The following is a 19,526-nucleotide window of genomic DNA, read 5'->3' as shown; positions in this document are numbered from 1 at the left end:
CTCACCAACTTAAAATCAAGGTATGGGCAGGGTTGTGTTCCTTTCTAGTGGCTCTTGGGAGAATCTGCTTCCAAGCTTCTTCAGGTTGTGGCCAGAACCCAGTTCCTTGTGTCTGTAGGACCGATGTCTCTGTTTCCTTTCCGGCTGTCAGCTGGAAGCCAGCCGCCTCTCTCTCTCATCTTTGCATGTGGCCCCCATACGTCAGAACCAGCAACAGGAAGTTGAAACTTCATGCTGGGATCTCTCTGACTTCCCTTCTGCTGCATCTCTCTGACTCCAGCCAGAGAATGTTCTCTGCTTTTAAGGCTCATGTGATTAAATTGGGCCCACAGGGATCATCCAGGACAGTCTCCCTATTTTAAAGTCCATAACCTTAATTCCATTCTCAAAGTCCCTTTTTCCATGTAAGGTAATCCATTCAGTTTCCAGGGATTAGGACATAGACATCTTGGGGGGCCATTGTTTGTCCACCACAGTGCACCTTCTGGTCCCCAAAGATCCACATCCACCCCACGTATTTTCATCTCATCCCAAGGTCTCATCCCAATTACAGCGTCAACTCAAAGTCCTAAATCTCTTCAGCTCAAAAGTCCATAACCAGAAGCATCTAAATCCAACGTAGATGAGTAACCCATGATGTACAGCTGCTGGGGAACAATTTCTCTTCACCTGTGAACCTATGATTCTAAAGAAACAGGTTATCTGCCCTCAACATACAGTGCTGGGACAGGCACAGGATAATAGTTTTAGACATTCCAGTTCCAGAAAGGGAGACATGGAAAATAAAATGGAGTGCTGGTCCAAAGCAACTTGGAAACCCAGCCCAGCAAATCCCAACTGCAAGGTTTCAAAGCCAGGGACTTACCCTCTGTCATCCTTGGCTCTGCTCTCTGGGTAGGATGTCAGAAAAAGGCAACACTGGAAATGCTTCTGGAATGACTTGAATTCACCAGGCAGGTGGGGGGAGCCCAAATGTCATAAATGTTCACCCGCGTGTTCCTGCTGAGCTACACCAGGCAGGAGGAGAAGGTCTGGTGATGCACTGCCTGGCACTCAGAGCAACCCACCTGGGCTGCCAGCAGCTAGATGTCAAGGAGGACTTAGCACAGGTTATGTGCTAAGTAAGAGCATCAACAAGGTTACGCTGGTGAACCATGAGCCCACCATGGTTTTAGTAGATACAAGGGGCTGGCTTAGGATGCCAGGCTTAGTAAAAATGTATCAGCTATGTGCCAGAATTGATATTTGCCACGGAATGCCACCTCTCACTGCCAGGTCCTGTCCTCCGTTCATGCCGAGAGTGACCCAGAGACCCCACCTCTGCATGGCTGTGCTTGGTTGGTATTTCCACAGGCTGTTCACCTAAAACTGCCCCTAAGTCCATGTGTACCCTTCAAATTTGAAGGTACTTTCCACTAAATTTTCATGAAATGCTTTCTTACTAAGAACGCATGTAGTGTACTCTGTGTTCTTACTTCTTAAGTCCCAACCCATGACTTGATGCTACAAATGTTAAAGAAAACAGTTGATGTCCAAGTTTACATAATTATAACTTAAACAAAGATTTTAATTACACCTTAAATAAAGGTGAGTCGTAAAACTTCCATCCATGTCATCCTGTGTTCGCTTTCTAGGAACATCTAGATTTCACTGGAAGTGCCTGGATATCACTTCCAAGGGGGATTGGTTCCCAAATTCTTCATACTGCTAGTTTCAGGCTGATGATATCAGATTCAGGCCCATCAAATGTACCTCTGCTTACTTTCCTGGACTGTGAACTCCTAAGGTCAACGGCCAGGTGTTTTCCTCTTTATCCCAAGACTTGGCACTGGGTGTGGAGCACAGTAGGTGCCAATCAGGGTGGGTCGTTTTGTTGGTTTGAACTGATTTATCTCTGCTACCTTTTCTCCCTAAAATGGTTCCGCAGGGTCCATCTGGCAAACCTCACAACTCCTCCAAATTTCAGCTTAACGTTACTTACACTAAAAAGTTTAAAATCACTTGGATGTCTATTAATAGGATAATAATTTTAAAAAACAGACAACGATACGCTTTTGAAGGACACAGGCACAGTGACTGAGCAATCACTGTGGCAAAAAGCCAAAACATTCCTACGTGTTTTATTTGTATGAATAGAAAACAGTCTTGAATGATAAACACCACATGGTCACAGTAATGTCCTTGGACAGAGGAGAAGGAAAGTGTGGATGTTTACTTTTACTGATACATTTCCCCCGTTGTTTTAATGAGTTTACATTAGTTTGAGATTGTTTACAGATCAGCGATCAAAGTTAAGAAAATGAGGTTGTCAGGGCGGTGTGAAACCTTCCATTCTTCCCCACCCTCTCTGAGTGCTTGTGGTACAACACACCCCCCATGGTGCCCCAGTGGTCCACATGGGGTCTCACTCACCCCTGGGTGGGAGGCTCTGAGGGAGAAGCAGCTGAAGCAGTAGACATTTATCTCTGGGACTCTGCCCAGGCCCTGAGCACCTGGCTGTGTGTCCCTGTGATGCAGTGATGTCAAACCATCCCTGTAGGCTCGTTCCGGATGAGGAGACCAAGAGAAGGCATTTATGTGCCTTCGCCCCTAGGTAACCCCATACCAGGTACACAAGAGCATCCACCTTCATTGAGGTTACTGAGTGATAAGAGGGAAACAAGCTGCTCCCTTTCTACAGAGAAGCTACAAATCAAAAGGATGAGCCCTAGTGGTTTCTGTGGCACAGCTCCTCTGAGTGAAGAGAGAGGGGGAAGGACAGACATGGCAGGGCTCACGCAACACCAAGGACCCCGTAACTGTCGCACCTGGAGTGAGAGAATCTGGCTGGGTGGCTCTTGCTATGTTGACCCAGCTGGCCGCGCAGAGGACCCCTTCCTCCCAGGCCCTGCACACTCAGCTTTCCCAGAGAGGAAAAGATTGGGGGTTTCTGGTCGGTGATTTTGGAACCCAGAGACAAGTTCTCCCGAGGCCTTTTGTAGGAGAGAACGAGGCATAGCTGCTGTTTCCCCAAGGAGACAAATACACTTGATTCCTGGAACCCAGGTTTGGGAGCAGTGTCCTGCTCACAACCACGGCACTGCTGATTTTGAGCGGAAGTTCTTAGTAACACCCCCTCCCTCCACATTTGGGACAACCAAAATGTCCTTTGGTGCCCAGACATCAGTAAATGTTTCCCGGTGGCAAAATCACCCTGGCAGAGTACTTCTGGTCTAGAAGGAGACAGACCTGAAAACAATCGTGCGTCATGTCATTCAGCAGTCACTCACTGAGTTCCTAATCAGTGCTATGCACTGGGGACCAAGGAACAGACAACCAGAAAGAGGAGGCATCCCATCCCTCCTCCACATCATGGAGGGACCAGCTTGAACATCAGGTCTCCTCTGTGCTGTCATCTGTGGTAGATCCTGCCTCTCCCCCTGCCTGTCCTGATGGGTTGGCATCAAGGCCCTACTCGGTGTGTGGCTTCATATTTCAGCTTTACCTCTAGACTACCTGTATTTCTTGAAACGATCTCTGCTCCACTCTCTAAAGCCCTCTGGCAGCCCCATCCCACTCTTGACACCTGTATGTAGTCTCAGGAACCCAGCCCAGATCCTGCAGAGACCCAGCATCTGGGCTCTGCTGATTATAAATTGGGAAATGAGACAAAGTTGCCCAATGAGCAGCAGCATAGAGTTGTGCGCCGCTGTAGGGAAGGATGGTACGGAGTTTTAGCAGGGCTGGAACCCAGGACTCCAGGGACTGGGGGGTGGGCCAGGTATGAGATGACCCCCTATAGAGGCCAGATTATAAAAGCCCAAGGATCAGGTGGGGTGGAGAGGAGAGGAGGTAACAGAGAGCACAGCAAGACAAACTAATCTTAAACTAGAAAACTCTTCCTACAAGCCGGAGGGTGAGGTGGGTGTGACACTGGGACAGCCTGGTTGGCTTCAGGTGGCGAAACTGTGCACATCGCTCGACACACGGTGTGGATGATCAATATTATTAACAAGCGTAAGAAACTTCAAACTGAACAAGTTTCGTCCCCCAAATTATACACTTTGCAACTGCTTTATCTTTCTTTGCAAATTAAGACAGCCCTGAATAATCCAGGATGGGGGTTGTAGGGGCAGAGCACAAACCACAAGGTGAGAAGGCTGCACTGATGGTGTGACTGACATCTGATACTTACCCAATACGCGTGGAGCACAGAGGTCAATCAGTCATGGACTACATGTGAACTCCAATCCCACGGAAGAGCTGAATGTGCATGTAACAGCCACCTGGCAGTGAGCACCTTGGACGTGTCGGGCACTCAGCTGCATGCTGGGTGTACAAATACCCTCCTGAAGGCCCCAAGGCAGCAATAAGGTCACAGCCTAAATAGTTCTAGTTCAAAATCAATGGTGATCAATAATGGAGATTCAAAGAGCTAAGGGAGTACGGAGAAGGGAGAGATTAATTTCAAGTAGCTTGATTACTCAAAATCTCATCCCTTGGTTTTCTGTGTGATTTGATCCCCCCTATCCTGACCATCTGAAGTGGCATCATGCAAACCAAAGTCTTCCGTGTAAGTTCCACTGTGGATCCTATGAGCACTGTATGTTGAATTTTTTTTTTAAATGAGCGTAGTGAGTGAGGAAGTCTCCGAGTAGTGAGATGTGAAACAGCACTGAAGATAGGGAAAATAGAGCAGTTTAGCTAGTTACCTTTGAATAAGAGAGACTGTAAGAGATTTTATATCTTTTAATTGTAAGATATAATAATTCGTGTTTATTTTTCATCTATTAGATAAAAAGATTATAGAATCTACTTTAAGCAGAAATGACATAGCAACTGGCAGTTCAATCAAGATTATAGAGATTATTTCTAAGGAGTAGATATTATAGCATCATTGTGCATTTTACAAAATAATTACAAGTCTTTGTTTCAGTGTTACGTTTATGCATAGAATTTTGCTGTACCAGTTTCTAGCCAGACATGGAAATCACCTCCCTCAAGATGAGCAGAAGATGATTTAAGTACAACAGGAAGGAGGAACTTTGTAGGTTGGACATGGGCTCTTTATCAGATACCTACCTGGGACCATAATTACAACTAACTGTTCAGTGACCAACACATAAGGCTATTGAGATTTTTATTTTTAAACAGTGAAACGCACAAGTATAGTAAATTTTGTGTTGGGACAGGGGGGGAAGCAAGGAAAGGAAACCTCCTCTCCTCCAGAGTGAACAACCAAAGGTAATCTTGTGATACGTTTCACTTGTTCGGGAATAGTTGATAAAAAGCGGAAACCCAACCCCAAAGGCTTGAAAGGACACAGTTACTCATTGAAAGAGAGACGTGTTCACACCTCAGTTCACTTAAAAATACATATGGAGCCTTATCCTACCTGCAGACACTGTGGTAACTGCACTCTCCCCTCTGTATCATTGTGAGGGGTGGTGTTTATGTGTGTGTCCTGATTACTTCCTCTTCCCTACTGGGACCTTAACTTATAATATCAGTCTTTCTCATTTCTCAGTATCTTACACATTTTAATATGTAATATCTTACATATTTTAATATAGTAGGCAGTTAATAATTTTTTTTAATTGTGGAGGAGACTAGATGAGAACAAAGCAGAATAAGAAAATGCTCAAATTAATATTGAAAACATAATGTTGACAAAGTTGTTAATTCCTGGTCTTTCCCATCGGTTGCCCCTGCCCATTCATTGACTACCAGTGAAAATAAGACTGATCATGAGGATGTTTATTTGTGAATCAGGAGGCAGCCTGCCCCCATCGTGAAGCCACTCAAAGGAAAGACTGAGCATTCGTGGATAAGGGGAAAGGCTAGAGGATATTCGAGACTAAGGTGCACATGAGCTATCCCTACAGTTCTTTCAAGTCCAAATTCCATTCTTCTGTCTTTGGAAACATGAGCTCATCAAAGCACAAAGAGGCAGGATTTAAGACTGACAGTCATACGTTGCACCCAGTGTCCTTCAGACCAAAGAGGTCTGATTGGAATTTTTTTCTTTTTGAATGCTGTAATGATTGGAATTTTTGACAAACCTAGTACGCTAACAGTGTCAAAGCTTGACCTGGTGAAAATCATTTCAAGGAGAAATGCTCTAAAAATGCTCTTTTACAAAGACCATCCTTCTAATAATAATACCAGAGTGCCTCTCACCACGTTTTCTTTTGCAAAAAGATTTCTTTCCTCCCTCCCAGAGATGCTGTCAGAACGAGGGTTGGCCACCCCAAGGCAGATTCTATAACACTTTCCATAAAAATGCTGCCAGTATTTGCTCAGTTACGTTATCTAAGGAACTGAGGAGTTTTGTTTATATTTTAAGATCAGCAAATGCCAAAAATACTAATGTGAATTGAATAACCTTTCCCAGTGTTACATTAAAACACTGATAGATCGTCTTTAAACATGTCTGCAGAACTTTTTAGATATTAAAGAAAACATTTATGTTCAGTAGCATTTTAGCATTGAGCCTATTTTATTTTGATTTAATTCCTAAAAGGTATAGTCCATATTGTACACCAAGCCTGAAGCCTTTGCTTTCCTGCCATTCACAGACCTGGGTTTGTTCTAGCTTCTCCGCTTACTACCTGTGAAGCCTTGGACAGCCTGTCTGAGCCTCAGTTCTCTTATCTGTAAAACAGAATGAAGTATAACAGGGAAAGATGTTGGAAAAATGAAATGAGAACACTTGTGTCAATTACAGCATGAGTTTGAAGATTCATTCTGTTCAGCTACTACTGTGTGCTCTAAGGCCACAGGTTCTTGGAATCTGCCCCATGGCTGGCCCCAGCAGTCACTGAAGAACACTACCCTCCCCAACCAAACCCTCCCCCTAGAAGTAGAGTTAGAGCTACTTTAGTTTAGGTCTTCAGTGTGAGCATCACCAAGTATGCAAATTACCAGATTCCACCAGTGATCTCAAGGTGAGGCCCAGCTATCTCCATGAACACGCCCTCCAGGTGATTCTGATAATAGCCATAGCTTGAGAACCATTGCCCTACCTAGATCATTCTCTCTTTCCATCACCCTTCCCCACAGTTTCTAAATGTTTTCAGGTCCTTTGTACCTTTCATTAACTCATCTCCTCCAGCATCCCTCTAATAGCCTGTGCTGTCTCTCATTCAGTTACTGCAAAAGTTCTCTGCTGGAACTGAATCCTTAATCACGGTTGGAGAGGAAGACCAGAACACCCTCTCAGGTGGAATAACTAAAAGCACCCAAAAGATTCACCTTTGACTAGATTGTCTCATGTCTTTTGTACCTTCTGGAAGCTCTCTCTGTCTCCCAGCCGTGCATTTCATTACAAGGGGCCCCTTCTGTTGGCTTTAGCTCAGGCTGTGCCATTGTAGGAAGGAGTTTGGGCAACTCCTACCCATAAAAGGTACCATAGACATCCCGATGACTAAATTTTCACAGAAATCTCTGTGTTCTTAGAATAAATTTCTAGAAGTTTACCTCTGGCAGGGCCAAGGTAGGTATCTTTTTGAAGCAGGTGAAATTAGATCTCTAAAATACTTCAGTAAGTTGAAAAGCTTTGTGTTTGAAAAGTATTTCAAACTTCTCAAAGAAGAAGAATCCTTTGAATCAAAGAGCTTCTGATTCCCTGGTCGATTGTAAAGGAAGCAGACCTTGAAGACTTGGCCCAAGTCTCCCTTCTTGGCAGTCACAGGACTCTCACGGATAACGTGTTTGGAATTCTGCATTCTCCATTTAGAGAGTTTCCTTGCAGATATCTGTGACTCACCTAATTCCAGGATGCTTTTGTGGAGGCCGTCCCCCCCGATTAAATTATATTCTTGGTAAACCTGAAAAGGCAAGGAAAGTGTTTTGATTAAAACTATGAGAGGAGGTGACCACCGTGAAGGGCGCTGACACATCCTTTTGCTTTGCAGGAATGTTAGTTCAGCCGGAGAGGAGGCCCGCAGGAGGATGCGGGAATGTGATGGGCTCACGGATGCGCTGCTCTACGTGATTCAGTCTGCGCTGGGGAGCAGCGAGATCGATAGCAAGGTTTGTTGAATTTGCATAGGTGAAGCATCTTAGAGAAGAAGGATGCCCAGGGGACCAAACAGTGGCTAACAAGGATGGAGAGTTAATGCGATGTTTACTACTTTCACTCTGAGATCTATATCGACGTTTAATCCTAGCCTAGAACTAGACACTTAATTCTTGATTAGTAGTGAATAAAATTTTAGATTAAGTTATTGTAACTACAGGTGTTCCAGATGAGTGTATAAACTCTCACATACCAGGTTGCCCACAATCTTCTAGCTTTATTTTCTAAAATCCATTGGCAAAAGAAAAAGAAACATTAAAACTACCTGAGAGTTGAATAATCCTATATTCTTACACGATAGCTCTTGAACAACTTAATTTTGTCCAATGCCATGCAAGGAATGCCTGATGAAGTCTAAATAAATGCCGTCAAAATGCTACATAAACGAGCCTGTCAAAGCATCCATCATCAGCGTCCATTCAGTGCTTTAGTTCGCAAACCAAAATAGAATTGGATGGGCTTCACCAGCGCTGAGCTATTTTGTTTTGTCTTCACTTGTCTTTTGATGAGTTTTGGTTCGTTTTCAATAAAAAATTTGTCATTTCATAATATCCTGGTATCAACACAGACTTTACTGATACTTTCAAGTAATACATGTGATGAATGGGATACCTTAATAAGACCTTAATACATGTGATACCTTAATAAGACCTTCTCCAGAGCCACTCTGCTGACATTTGGGTCCAGTTCTCTGCTGGGGGCTGCCCTGTGCACTGTAGGGTGATGAGCGGCATCCCTGGTCTCCACCCACTAGATGCCAGTAGCATCCTTCCCGCAGCCCAGTTGTGACAAACAAAAATGGCTCCAGATATTGCCGGATATACCATAGGGAGCCAAAAATTGGCCCTGGTTCTGAACCAAAGCCTCAATCCCATGGTTTTTAATACCAACTCTTCTTCGGAATTGCCTTTGGAACATTTAATAAATGCATGTGCCTAGACCCCATCACAGCCCCCTGAGTGAATCTGAGTGTCCAACTCTCGTCTCCGATTTCTATTCCTCTGAAAGTTCATCAGGTGATTCGATGTGCATCTTGGATTGAGAACCGCCCTAGTAGATACAGCTTTGAAATGGACACTCGTCGGGAATACGATATAATATAACTTAGTTGTAAGGTCAGATAAAGAACAAATAAGAGTGATTTCATCCATTTAGTTACTCGTTGGCATGGGGGTGATTTGCCACGGTGCTTCTCTACACATTAGAGTGACTGAAAAATTTAGAAAATTACTAAAAAAACTAGAAAACTAAATTACTAGAAAAGCTAGAAAATTCCTGATGCCTGAGCCCTACTCCCTAAAGTTTAGGACCCATGATATTTTCTGGGACTCTAGCCCTTTGAGTACCAGCTGACTCCAGTTATGACACTGTCTGTCATTTTATCACTGCCACTCAGTTACATTTGCATCCATTCATTTAGCGTATATGACATCAATTTCAAAAGTGAAATATGATAGAAAAGATTTAATCAACCTCTCTTGTAAATGCCCTTAACAGCCATTTTAGACCTTTTAATATCATTGACAGGAAAGTTAAGTCCCTGAAGAAGCAACCAGTCAAGATGTCTTGAGTATTTACAGATACCTGTTAACACAATAGAGGAATTTTGAAAAGAGCTACTGAAGGTAATTCGTAATTCACAGAAGCTGCAGCGCTAAGGATCTTAAGATTCAAAGTGGTAAAGACTAACGCAGGGGATGCTAAGCCTATGGATACCAAGCAAGCTTTAATAGTGTCTGGGCCTTGGAGTTGAGAATAAGAGTCAACAGCCTCTTGTCTTGGTCCAGTGCCCACCACTGGGTAAGGCAGCCTTCAGGAGCATGGTCCAAAATCAGAGTGCTGTGAGGCACGCACATCTTTCTTCTGATGTGTCAGAGGACCAGACTCCTCAGTCTCTCGGGAGACCTTGAAGATTCTCCTTGTTAATGTCCGCCCACATTTCCCCCAAAAGAGGAAACTGAAAAACTGAGGACCACTTAGGGCTGGAGTCAGAAAACTCAGATATTCCTTGAAATCATGCCATTTGCAGCAACATGGATGGACCTAGAGATGCTCATACTAAGTGAAGTGAGTCAGACAAAGACAAATATCTGATACCGCTTATATGCAGACTCTAAAAAATATGACACAAATGAACTTATTTACAAACAGACTTAGAGACTTAGAAAACAAACTTATGGTTACCAAAGGGGAAAGATGGGAGGGAGAGGGGATACATTGGGAGTTTGGGATTGATGTGCACACCACTATATTTAAACTAAATAATCAACAAGGACCTACAGTACAGCACAAGGAACTCTGCTCAATATTCTGTAATAAACTAAATGGGAAAAGAATTGGAGAAAGAATAGACACACGTATCTGTATAACTAATCGCTTTGCTGTACACCTGAAACTAACACAACATTGTAAATCAACGATGCTCCAATAGAAAATAAAAATTAAAAGAAGAAAAAACAGAAGACTCAGATATTCCTGATTGAGCAGCAAGAACACTGAGCTTGGCCCCGGGAGCGTGCTGGAAAACGTGCCATCTCGTCCTCCCGATGACCAAGGACAGGACCCGGGTGACCTCAGCTTTGAGACAAGGAGGATCCTTATAGCTGTTGAAAGGATCAAATGTGATAAACTACTCAGCAGTGCTCTGCTGGCCAGCATGTGCTATTGAGTTTTAACGTATTATTATTGTCCCATCACTTTCCACTCGGCCCTCTGCTTGGCCACTTCTGAGCTTTCTCAGTGACAAGTTAAAGGAGGGGAAAATGTGTGCACGCTGTCTTTGAGGCCAGCGAAGTTAATGAGCGCAAGAGCCTGGATTCCACGCACGCTCTCAGCTCAGCGCCTGGTAACTGGAACAGTTTGTTGAAAGGGTAACATATGGTGGAGCGTTCTACAGACAGCTTCCAAATTAGCCCTTTCTAATAGAAAATAAGGAGTCAAAATGACCCTGGTGACCAAGAGGGACTACTGAAAGCTCTGTTGACGGCAATGGATATGGAAACCAAAACCACCAGCTGCCACCCACCTTCTGCTGGTGTCCCCAAGGAGGGCGGTGGCAGTCTTCTTTTTTTTCTTTTTTTCCTGCCCCTGCAGAGGAAAGCTCTTGACTTGGTAACCCTCCCAAACCAAGCTTAAGGAGAGATAAGTTCAACCCCTGGGGCCACCCCCATCCATCCCTCTCTACCACTTCCTCTGTCTCCCTTCCGCCCTCCTCATCCCCTCTCTGTCTCTCCTTCCTCTCCCCACCATCCAGCTTCTCTCAAAATCATCCCTCAGCCACAGGTAGATTATAAAACATTTCTCAAAACGGCGGATTTATTCCCCAGTGGTCATTTGTTAAACAGAGGCATGGAGGTGCCCCAGGGAAGATGAACAGCAGGATGAGAAAGGAGTTTATTCTCCCAAGACTTTGATGTAAGAAAAATCAGTTTGAGCTGATTTAAAAATCGTTCTGACTTATGCCATAACATTTTCTTTTCAGGGAGAGACTTTTCTCCCTTTCATGTATTGTCCTGTGTTTACCTGCTTTCATGCCGGTTCCTTTTTCGATGCTGAGAGGATGCTTGAAATAGAAAATCAAGTTGACTCAAAGCCTGTGGAATTAGCAGCCCATGAAACCTTGAGAAGCTGACAAGCAACGCTTGGGATGGCAAAGGTCCCAAAATATACCCTGAAAACTGGTTTTCCTGCTTGGTTTTCCTGCCCACAGTAGTCATGTCAAACATACACAGTGCCTTTTACCAGATTCCAGTCATAGGTGGGAACAGTGCAGGATCCGGACCCTGGCAGCTCTCACCACCCTTCCAGTCCCAACCTAGGACTAGAAAAAGTGGAGCCATCTGGTATAAGTTACTGAAAGCTTCAGACCTCATCTGTAAAATGGAACGATCTTCCCTGCCTTGAATGGTGGCTGTCCCACAGTTGGTGCCTGAAAAATGATAGCCAAGTTGGCATGCTTTTAAAAAGACAACTTAGCTCTTCTTTTTCAGATTTCGTATGCCTGAAACTGACGTGACATTGTAAATCAACTAGACTTCAATAAAAAAATTTAAACTTAAAAAATAAAATAAAACTTATCTCAGTTCAATTTATTCTCCATCATTATCTTGTCCTTTGTAAAAATTTGGTATTTTTTTTCCTCTTCCCTCGGTTCCTCAAATCCAGGACAAAGGTCTAAAGGTTGATGCGCTGGTCTGAATGTTTGGTTCCCCCCAAATCCGTATGTTGAGACCTAATCTGCAATTTGGCAGTGGGGAGTTTGGGAGGAAACAGGAGCACAGGGAGAGTTCACACTTTGGCCAAGGTCACACAGCTCATTAAATGGCAGAGCCAGGACTCCATCATGGACCCATCAGATCTAGGTCACAAGCTCTGGACCTCCCAGCAGTACCATCTCCACCATTGTTAATGATATAGATCCTTGTACAGCACTTGCTGTGTGCCAGGAACTCTTCTCAGTACCTACATACCGGGTTAGTTTCCTGTTGCTGCTATAACAAACAGCCATAAACATGGCAGCTTAAAAACATAAACTTATTATCTTACCATCTTAGACATCAGGAGTCCAAAAGGGGTCTTTTGGGGCTAAAATCAACGTGTCAACAGGGCTGCATTCCTTCTGGAGGCTTGAGGGAGGCATCTGTTTCCTTGTCTTTACAGCTTCTCAAGGCCGCCCACATTCCTTGTCTCATGGCCCCTTCCTGCATCTCTAAAGCCAGCAATAGCAGGTCACGTCCTTCTCACGGGGTTTCACTCTAATTCTTCTGCCTCCCTCTTTTGCTTATAGGACCCTCAGGATTCCATGCCCCCCCACCGGATAATCCAGGGTAATCTCCCCAACTGATCAGCAACCTTAATTCCCTCCACCACATAACCTAACGTATTCACAGGTTTCAGAGACTAAGATGTCGACATCTTTGGGGCAGAGAGCTTTATTCTGCCTATCACATGTAAATACTCTAATTCCCGTATTCCACACAGCAGCCTAAAACGTGGCCGCTATCATGGCCGTCTTACAGAGGAGGTTATGGTCACGGAGATATTGGGTGCACTGTCCAAATCTCACAGCCAGTGGTCAGAGACCTAGGGTTCTACAGGTATCCAGCTCTATGTGTGTCCTTAACCACCGTTTAACGCCCCTGCCAGGAAAATCAGCATGGAAACACTGATGCCCCCGGGTGAACACAGAACCCGGCTTGCCTGGGACCACCCTGGTTTGCACCTCTTGCCCTGTTTCACCCCCAGAAAGTGCCCTGGTAGATGGTAAATGTTAATGTCGCCCTCCCAGAGCTGACAGAAATCCAGTTATCTGTGCTCTTGGTGGTTCAGAGCCCTAGTCCCCATGCGGCCATTGTCCGTAAGTGGACGCCATCTGGGACCTCTCGTGGTTGTGGGTTCTTCCTCGCTCACAAGTGAATTTCAATCAGTGGCAGCTGCTTAGAAAAGGACCTCTTGTTGATAAGTAGTATCTTCAGGGTGAGAAAATGTCTTAGGACTTTTCCAAGCTTCCCTAAATTCTTTCCACTGTGGCTGTCAAGGGAGCCATTAGGGGCAGCGGCTACATGCATCCAAAGAAAAATGTGTGTGTAAAGACGGATTGCTTTTCTGGGTGGAGGAGTGCTGGTTAGTTTTTATTCACTCCTCCTCCTTTTTTTTTTTTTGGATTCTCCAGACCGTTGAAAACTGTGTGTGCATTTTAAGGAACCTTTCGTACCGGCTGGCAGCGGAAACGTCTCAGGGACAGCACCTGGGCACAGATGAGCTGGACGGGCTGCTCTGTGGTGAGGCCAATGGCAAAGATGCAGAGAGCTCCGGGTGCTGGGGCAAGAAGAAGAAGAAAAAGAAATCTCAAGATCAGGTGATGTGGGGACTCGCAGCTGCATGCAATCTTCCCTTGCCCTAATCACAACATGCATGTTTCGTCTGTGTCTGCAGGTGCAGGGCTCTGCGTTTCTAACACGCGGTCACATCACTAATGCCTCTGCACAGGCTTTCCGTGGGGATTTCATAGCTGAGACAGTGGAGCATTACCTGACTCCCCCCAGGTTCTGCAGCCACGCCAAGATAGGAAATCTCAAAAACGGAAAGAGCCGCTTGCGTCCAGGGCAAGCTCTAAGGTTCCAGCTCACACAGTCGAGTCAGATGCAGGCGCTAATTCTTCTGTGTCGATGCACACATTCATTGCGGCCCTTGCGGGGGCCAGGAGGGTGCCTTGCAGGTGGTACAGTTGCACAGGATAGGTGTGGTCTAAGAAGGGAAGCTGTGGAGAGAGGCGCAGAAATCCAACATATATTGTATAGGTCATTTGGGAACTTTTGGACATGCAATCTTGCACTTATTGTTGGAAAACGGAATAATTCACAGCCCTCCCAACAGAATGACATTAGAAGCTTGGCCTTGGGGGCCAATTCCGGTTACTCCAGATAGCTGTCCAGCTGGAGAGGCCTCTTCAAAATGGAACGGCCTTTCCTCCAGCAGCTGTCGGTTGCCCTGCATTGAAGTAAAGGCCCACAGGCTGTGATTCTCAGCCCTGGCAAAAACAGAACAGCCTCCAGCCCTGCCCCTCGGGAGCCTCTGGGAGGTAGAACCCCTCACCCACCAGGCCCCCAGGTAAGGGAGTAATGAGAAAAAGTGCCCGTCCTGTGGCTGCCAGAAACCCCTGCTACTGAGATCTTCCCGTCTCCTCCGGACACTGTGGTCATGTTCCCAGCCTTCCCCGACCCTGTGGTTATACCTCCAGCCTTGCCCTGGACGCTATGGTTGTTATCTCCAGCTGCTGAGGGTCCTATAAACCCAAGATCTGACTGTCCTCAGGAGTGGATGACTGAGAAAGTGGGACAGAATCCCCAACATGCTCTCTTGCCAGGTTTTTAATTCAAAATAAATTTTCAAAAATATCTGTTTAGGTCACAACACACTATTTTCTAAACTATTTTTGGAAAAGTTTAACTCCGAGTGAGGGTTAAAGGAACTATTTTATTCACGGTAAGGATTAATGGGAATGTGTCCTTAAATATAATTCCTACATTTAACCTGAATGTGTCAGTGTTAGCATTTTTGTAGGTTACAGTTCTCAAGCTGTTTGTAGCCCCTGAGGCTCCAGGTCTTTCTACAGCTTCTGGATCTGTATGTTCCAGCTTAAACACGCCTATAATTTAGGAGATACAGGCTCATTGCCTCTTTGACGGTGACCTTCCACTCTGAGAAATAAATCCCCAGCCCTGCTTTTTCTCCTGTCCTGGATCAGTACTCTGTGTCTTCCATCTCCCCCTGAACTGGAGGAGCCTTTTGGGAGTATTGAGCCATGGTTCTTAATTCTGCCTCTTAGAACCCTCCTACCAGGAGGGATGCAGTGGTTAGCCAGCACCTGCCATGTGCCAAGTATTATACTAAGTGATGTCACACACTTCAGTTATCCTACCTGGTACTTAAGGGTGCCAAACGATTATGGGTTCTGAATATTTTTCAATATCAAATAAGTTAAAGATGGCCTAACAAAGGTACATGGGTTCTTCTCATCGTTTCCTTTTGTGGTATTGCATACCATGGGGCCCAGTCCCTACACTGCTTCACCCTGGAAAGCAAGCTCAGTAAAGTTGAAAGGAAGAAAAGCCTATGGGCAAGAATATAGTGCTTTACAGTCTACCTTGTGATCAAAATCACCTGAATCTCACCTACAACCTAATGATTCAGAACCTCTGGGATGGGCCCAGGCAACTTTGGAAATCAGATTTGTGGAAGTCCATTAATATGGCATTAGCCTTGGCAGGCAGAATGAAAGAAAGAAAGAGAGAAAGAGAGAGGGAGGGAGGGAGGAAGAAAGAAAAGAAAGAAAGAAAAACTTTAAACTGAGGTTAAATTCACTCTGATTTCATGGTTTTCTCTTTAGTCTATGGCTTAGATTTTGAAGCACACCCTTCTGATAGCTTCTGTGCCTGGCCCTGGTGTCTCCTTTAGTAAGATTCTGCCCCGACACTTAACCCTTTTCCCAACTCTGCCAAGGTGTGCTCTGGTGGCTTGAGGTCTTTCGAATGACAGGTGAGATTAGGAGTTGATTGGGTCCAGAGAAGCCAGGGGTCAGAAGAGAACATTCATGGACATCACGCCAAGATAGAGCCCTTCTTCCAAGGGGCTTAGCTGCTTCCATGAAACCTCATGGTGAGCAATATTCCACCTCAGAACGCTGTACTTCAAACCATAATTTATGACATCAGTGAGCTCTCTTCTAAGTTCAGTCCACTAAAATGATGAGTAGAATCTTACGATTTTTGCCTGAAATCTAAATGAAAATGAGTACAGTCTGTTCCATTTTTCTTCTTACAATATTCTTTTAAGGGAGAAAAAAATAATTTCTTTAAGAAAGTTTTGCTGAAACCACCGTAAGTTAAAACACAATGGAACTTTGTTGTTTATAAAGAAGCTTCAAAGTTATTTCAACCAAATGATAGTTTTAAAAAATGTTTTCAAACTGTTCTCCCACATAATATAAAAATATTTTGAAGTGCCAGGAAATTCAGTATCAAGCTTAATGAGGATGTAAACAGATGGAGTGTTAGGTTTGCAGCTATAAAAATGGTCAGATATAATACATCCCCTGGAACCTCTACTGCTCATAAAGTCAGTCTCTTTAAAGAATAGGTAGTGATTATAGAAAGTGTATAATACAAAGTGAAATGAAGAAAGAGGTATATAGAGATAGATACAATGCAGATAAAACCTGGCCAGTTTAGTAAAATATGTGTCATATGCAAATTCAAAATATATGCATGTACCAAAAATATGTTTTTTTAGAAAAAGTGCAGTACATCAAAGATGATGGAAGATAATGGCTGATTCTTCTTATATGTAAATTTTCTACAATGGGCATTACAATTGTAATCTTTTCAAATATTATTTTAAAATAATATTCAAAAAGGAACTAACTGACCAAGTCAGTGTTTGTTTATGCAGGTGTATATGCTTTTTTCTCTTAAATTTGAGTTGCCTCAGAGAAAGGCATAAGATAAAATGAACAGTTGTCTAATCCACGGCAGATCCTTACCAGGACAGAGGAGCCAGAGGTTTTACCAGGAAGCAAAAGTGATGAAAATCCTAATATTGGTTTAGTGATTGACTCTGTCACTTGCTGAATTCCAGAAATTTACGTTGACTTTCACCTTGGGCATTGGTATTCTGTACCTTTGGAAAATACTATACTTTGCAGGTCAGATTTAGTTATAATAAAAATCTTGCAAACTTTCTTTTAGATCCTTGATGGGGATAATTCAAGAAAATATATGATACAGAACCATCAAATGTAAACCCCTGTGTGTGGCTGTATTGGACACTTCCATGCATCGTATTCTGGTCCAAAAGGACGTTGCAAATTCATTAATTTCTGACTTTGTGTTCAGTGCCTATCGCTGAATTATAAGAAATGACTGCTTTCTCTAGTAGCTCTTTTCAATTAGACCCTCTGCCAAAGCAGTCTACATGCCATGTGCCAAGAGGCATATCCCACCCAGCACAGTCCTCACCGCTGCTGGCAGGGCTTTGTGCCAGCAGCCTGGCAGAGCAGGGCAGGGGTGGCAATCCGAAGATTGAGGTCCAGGGAAATAGCAGTAGACAAAATTGATTTAGCTGCTTTCCCACCCTTTGTAGAAATAAGCATTTTTGTTTGTTTTTCGATTTGGCATGTGGCCAAGGTTCCTGCGATGGTGTCCGGGGATCAGTGGTGCTCAAACATGGATTAGAAGTAACAGGATACTGCTGGCTGATGGTCCGAGCAGACCTGGGCCTTCAAGACCTACTCTGTGTGAACTTGACTGTGTACAGAGAAACCCGCAGTGAAAAACAGAAGTAAAACAAGCAAGATCTTCTAGAGTTCAGAAATCTCTCTTCTGCTTGAATCACCTCTGAATTTTTCAGTTCACAGGGGTATTTATATATCCACATGGGTGAGGATGTAAACCTATCAGAATTCAAAGGTGATTCTGATCCAGCATTTTTATACGATCAACTTTCTCTCTCTCCTGATAATCTTTGTTTAGTGAGCTGGGGTCAATTTAAGAGAAGTATTATTACTCTTTTTCATCTCTTTTCTAGGTTGTTGATGCCAAATGCATAGATTGTGGGAAGTTTCACCTAAGATATCAGCATGATATCTTATCCACAAAAGCAGTAGTATTGGGCTTCCATGTAACACCTGTAAAGCCCAACCCAGCCCAGCACAGCCCAGCCCAGCACAGCACAGCATAGCACAGCCCAGCACAGCACAGCCCAGCACAGTCCAGCCAGCCCAGCCCAGCCCAGCCCAGCCCAGCACAGCACAGCACAGCACAGCCAGCCCAGCCCAGCCCAGCATCCCGCAGGCCATCTCCTCACTTATGCTCACGCTGCTCCTCTGTCCAGCATTCCCCTTCCCTTCTTCCACTCCTTGGAGAATCATCCTTTAAAACCAAGTAAAACATCACTTTCACCCTTTCAAGAGTTCTCCCAAGTTAAAGTGAATCCTTCTCTCATCTGCATCTGCATGGTTTTATTTAAACTTCTCCTCCAATGCTCATCACATCATCAGTCACATACAGCTGTTGATCTCCTAGAGGGAGAATTTTCTGAGGGGCAAGACTGTGTGGGTCTTCTTTCCATCTTTGACATCTAGCCCAAGGCCCAGCACCAGCTGTGCTGAATGGCAGTCCAGCTGTGGTCCACTGGGCCTCTAGCTCTTGCTGTGGGGTTGTTGCCAGTCGGTGGTCCCAGCCTCATCCATTGTCTTCTTGGGACACTTGGCCTCCCACGGCTGCTGTGAGCCAGGAGCGCTGCATAGCCCTTCTCTTTCCGTTTGTGGTTCAGGCTGTTCCTCCGCTTCTCAGGGCAGTGCTGCATTTTATTACCTTCTGACTCTGCGATCACCAGCAAACCTAATGAACACTCTAGATCTTGCTAATCGTCTGAGAACTTGCAGTTCATGTCAACAAGTGTAGATGCGTGTATCTCAAAGCACCCCTGGAGAAGCAGTACTTTGATCACACCAGACTAAAAGATGCTTAGTTCTGAAGATGTCAGTGTGTGACATACATAAATGGGATTAGATGCCATGAAATCCCATCCCCTGAAAAGTGTCCTTGGAGTTTCAGGACTTTGGATTGGGGGCCGCCTCAAGAGACTCACGCATAGCCCACTGTGTCCCGTGGGTGCTGTTGGCCCAGAAGTGAGGCTCTGAGAATAAATAGCAATCAATGTCCCAAAGCACAAAAATGAATTTTATTGCTAGTTTAAATCAGTACATTGCAGATTTGAATTTTAAACTTACTTAAATTTTAAATAAGTTTCTCCTTGAGACAAAATATATATTAATTATAAGTAAAAATATTATATCTATAAAAATATTTAAATAACTTCAAAAAATTTTATAAATATTTATATTAATAAATACATGCACACGTAATATGTAAACAATATATGAGTAAAATAGCAATAAGCTACAAGA

At 44.2% G+C, this 19,526-nt stretch overlaps 1 protein-coding gene across 9 annotated transcripts in view; it reads left to right on the top strand.

Annotated features, from left to right (window-relative positions):
• CTNND2 (catenin delta 2) overlaps nucleotides 1-19,526 on the top strand; it is a 930,830-nt gene that overhangs the window by 781,010 nt on the left and 130,294 nt on the right. For all 9 annotated transcript variants that reach the window (XM_060295662.1, XM_060295656.1, XM_060295659.1 and 6 more), the window contains 2 exons: nucleotides 7,896-8,013; nucleotides 13,731-13,916. In XM_060295662.1, the coding sequence (XP_060151645.1) occupies nucleotides 7,896-8,013; nucleotides 13,731-13,916 (304 nt within the window). The remainder of the gene's footprint in view (nucleotides 1-7,895; nucleotides 8,014-13,730; nucleotides 13,917-19,526) is intronic.

The sequence above is a fragment of the Globicephala melas genome, chromosome 3 (assembly GCF_963455315.2).
Source record: "Globicephala melas chromosome 3, mGloMel1.2, whole genome shotgun sequence".
Classification (NCBI taxonomy): domain Eukaryota; kingdom Metazoa; phylum Chordata; class Mammalia; order Artiodactyla; family Delphinidae; genus Globicephala; species Globicephala melas.
Note: the sequence above shows the minus strand (reverse complement) of the source record. Positions and strands in the feature narration are given on the sequence as shown.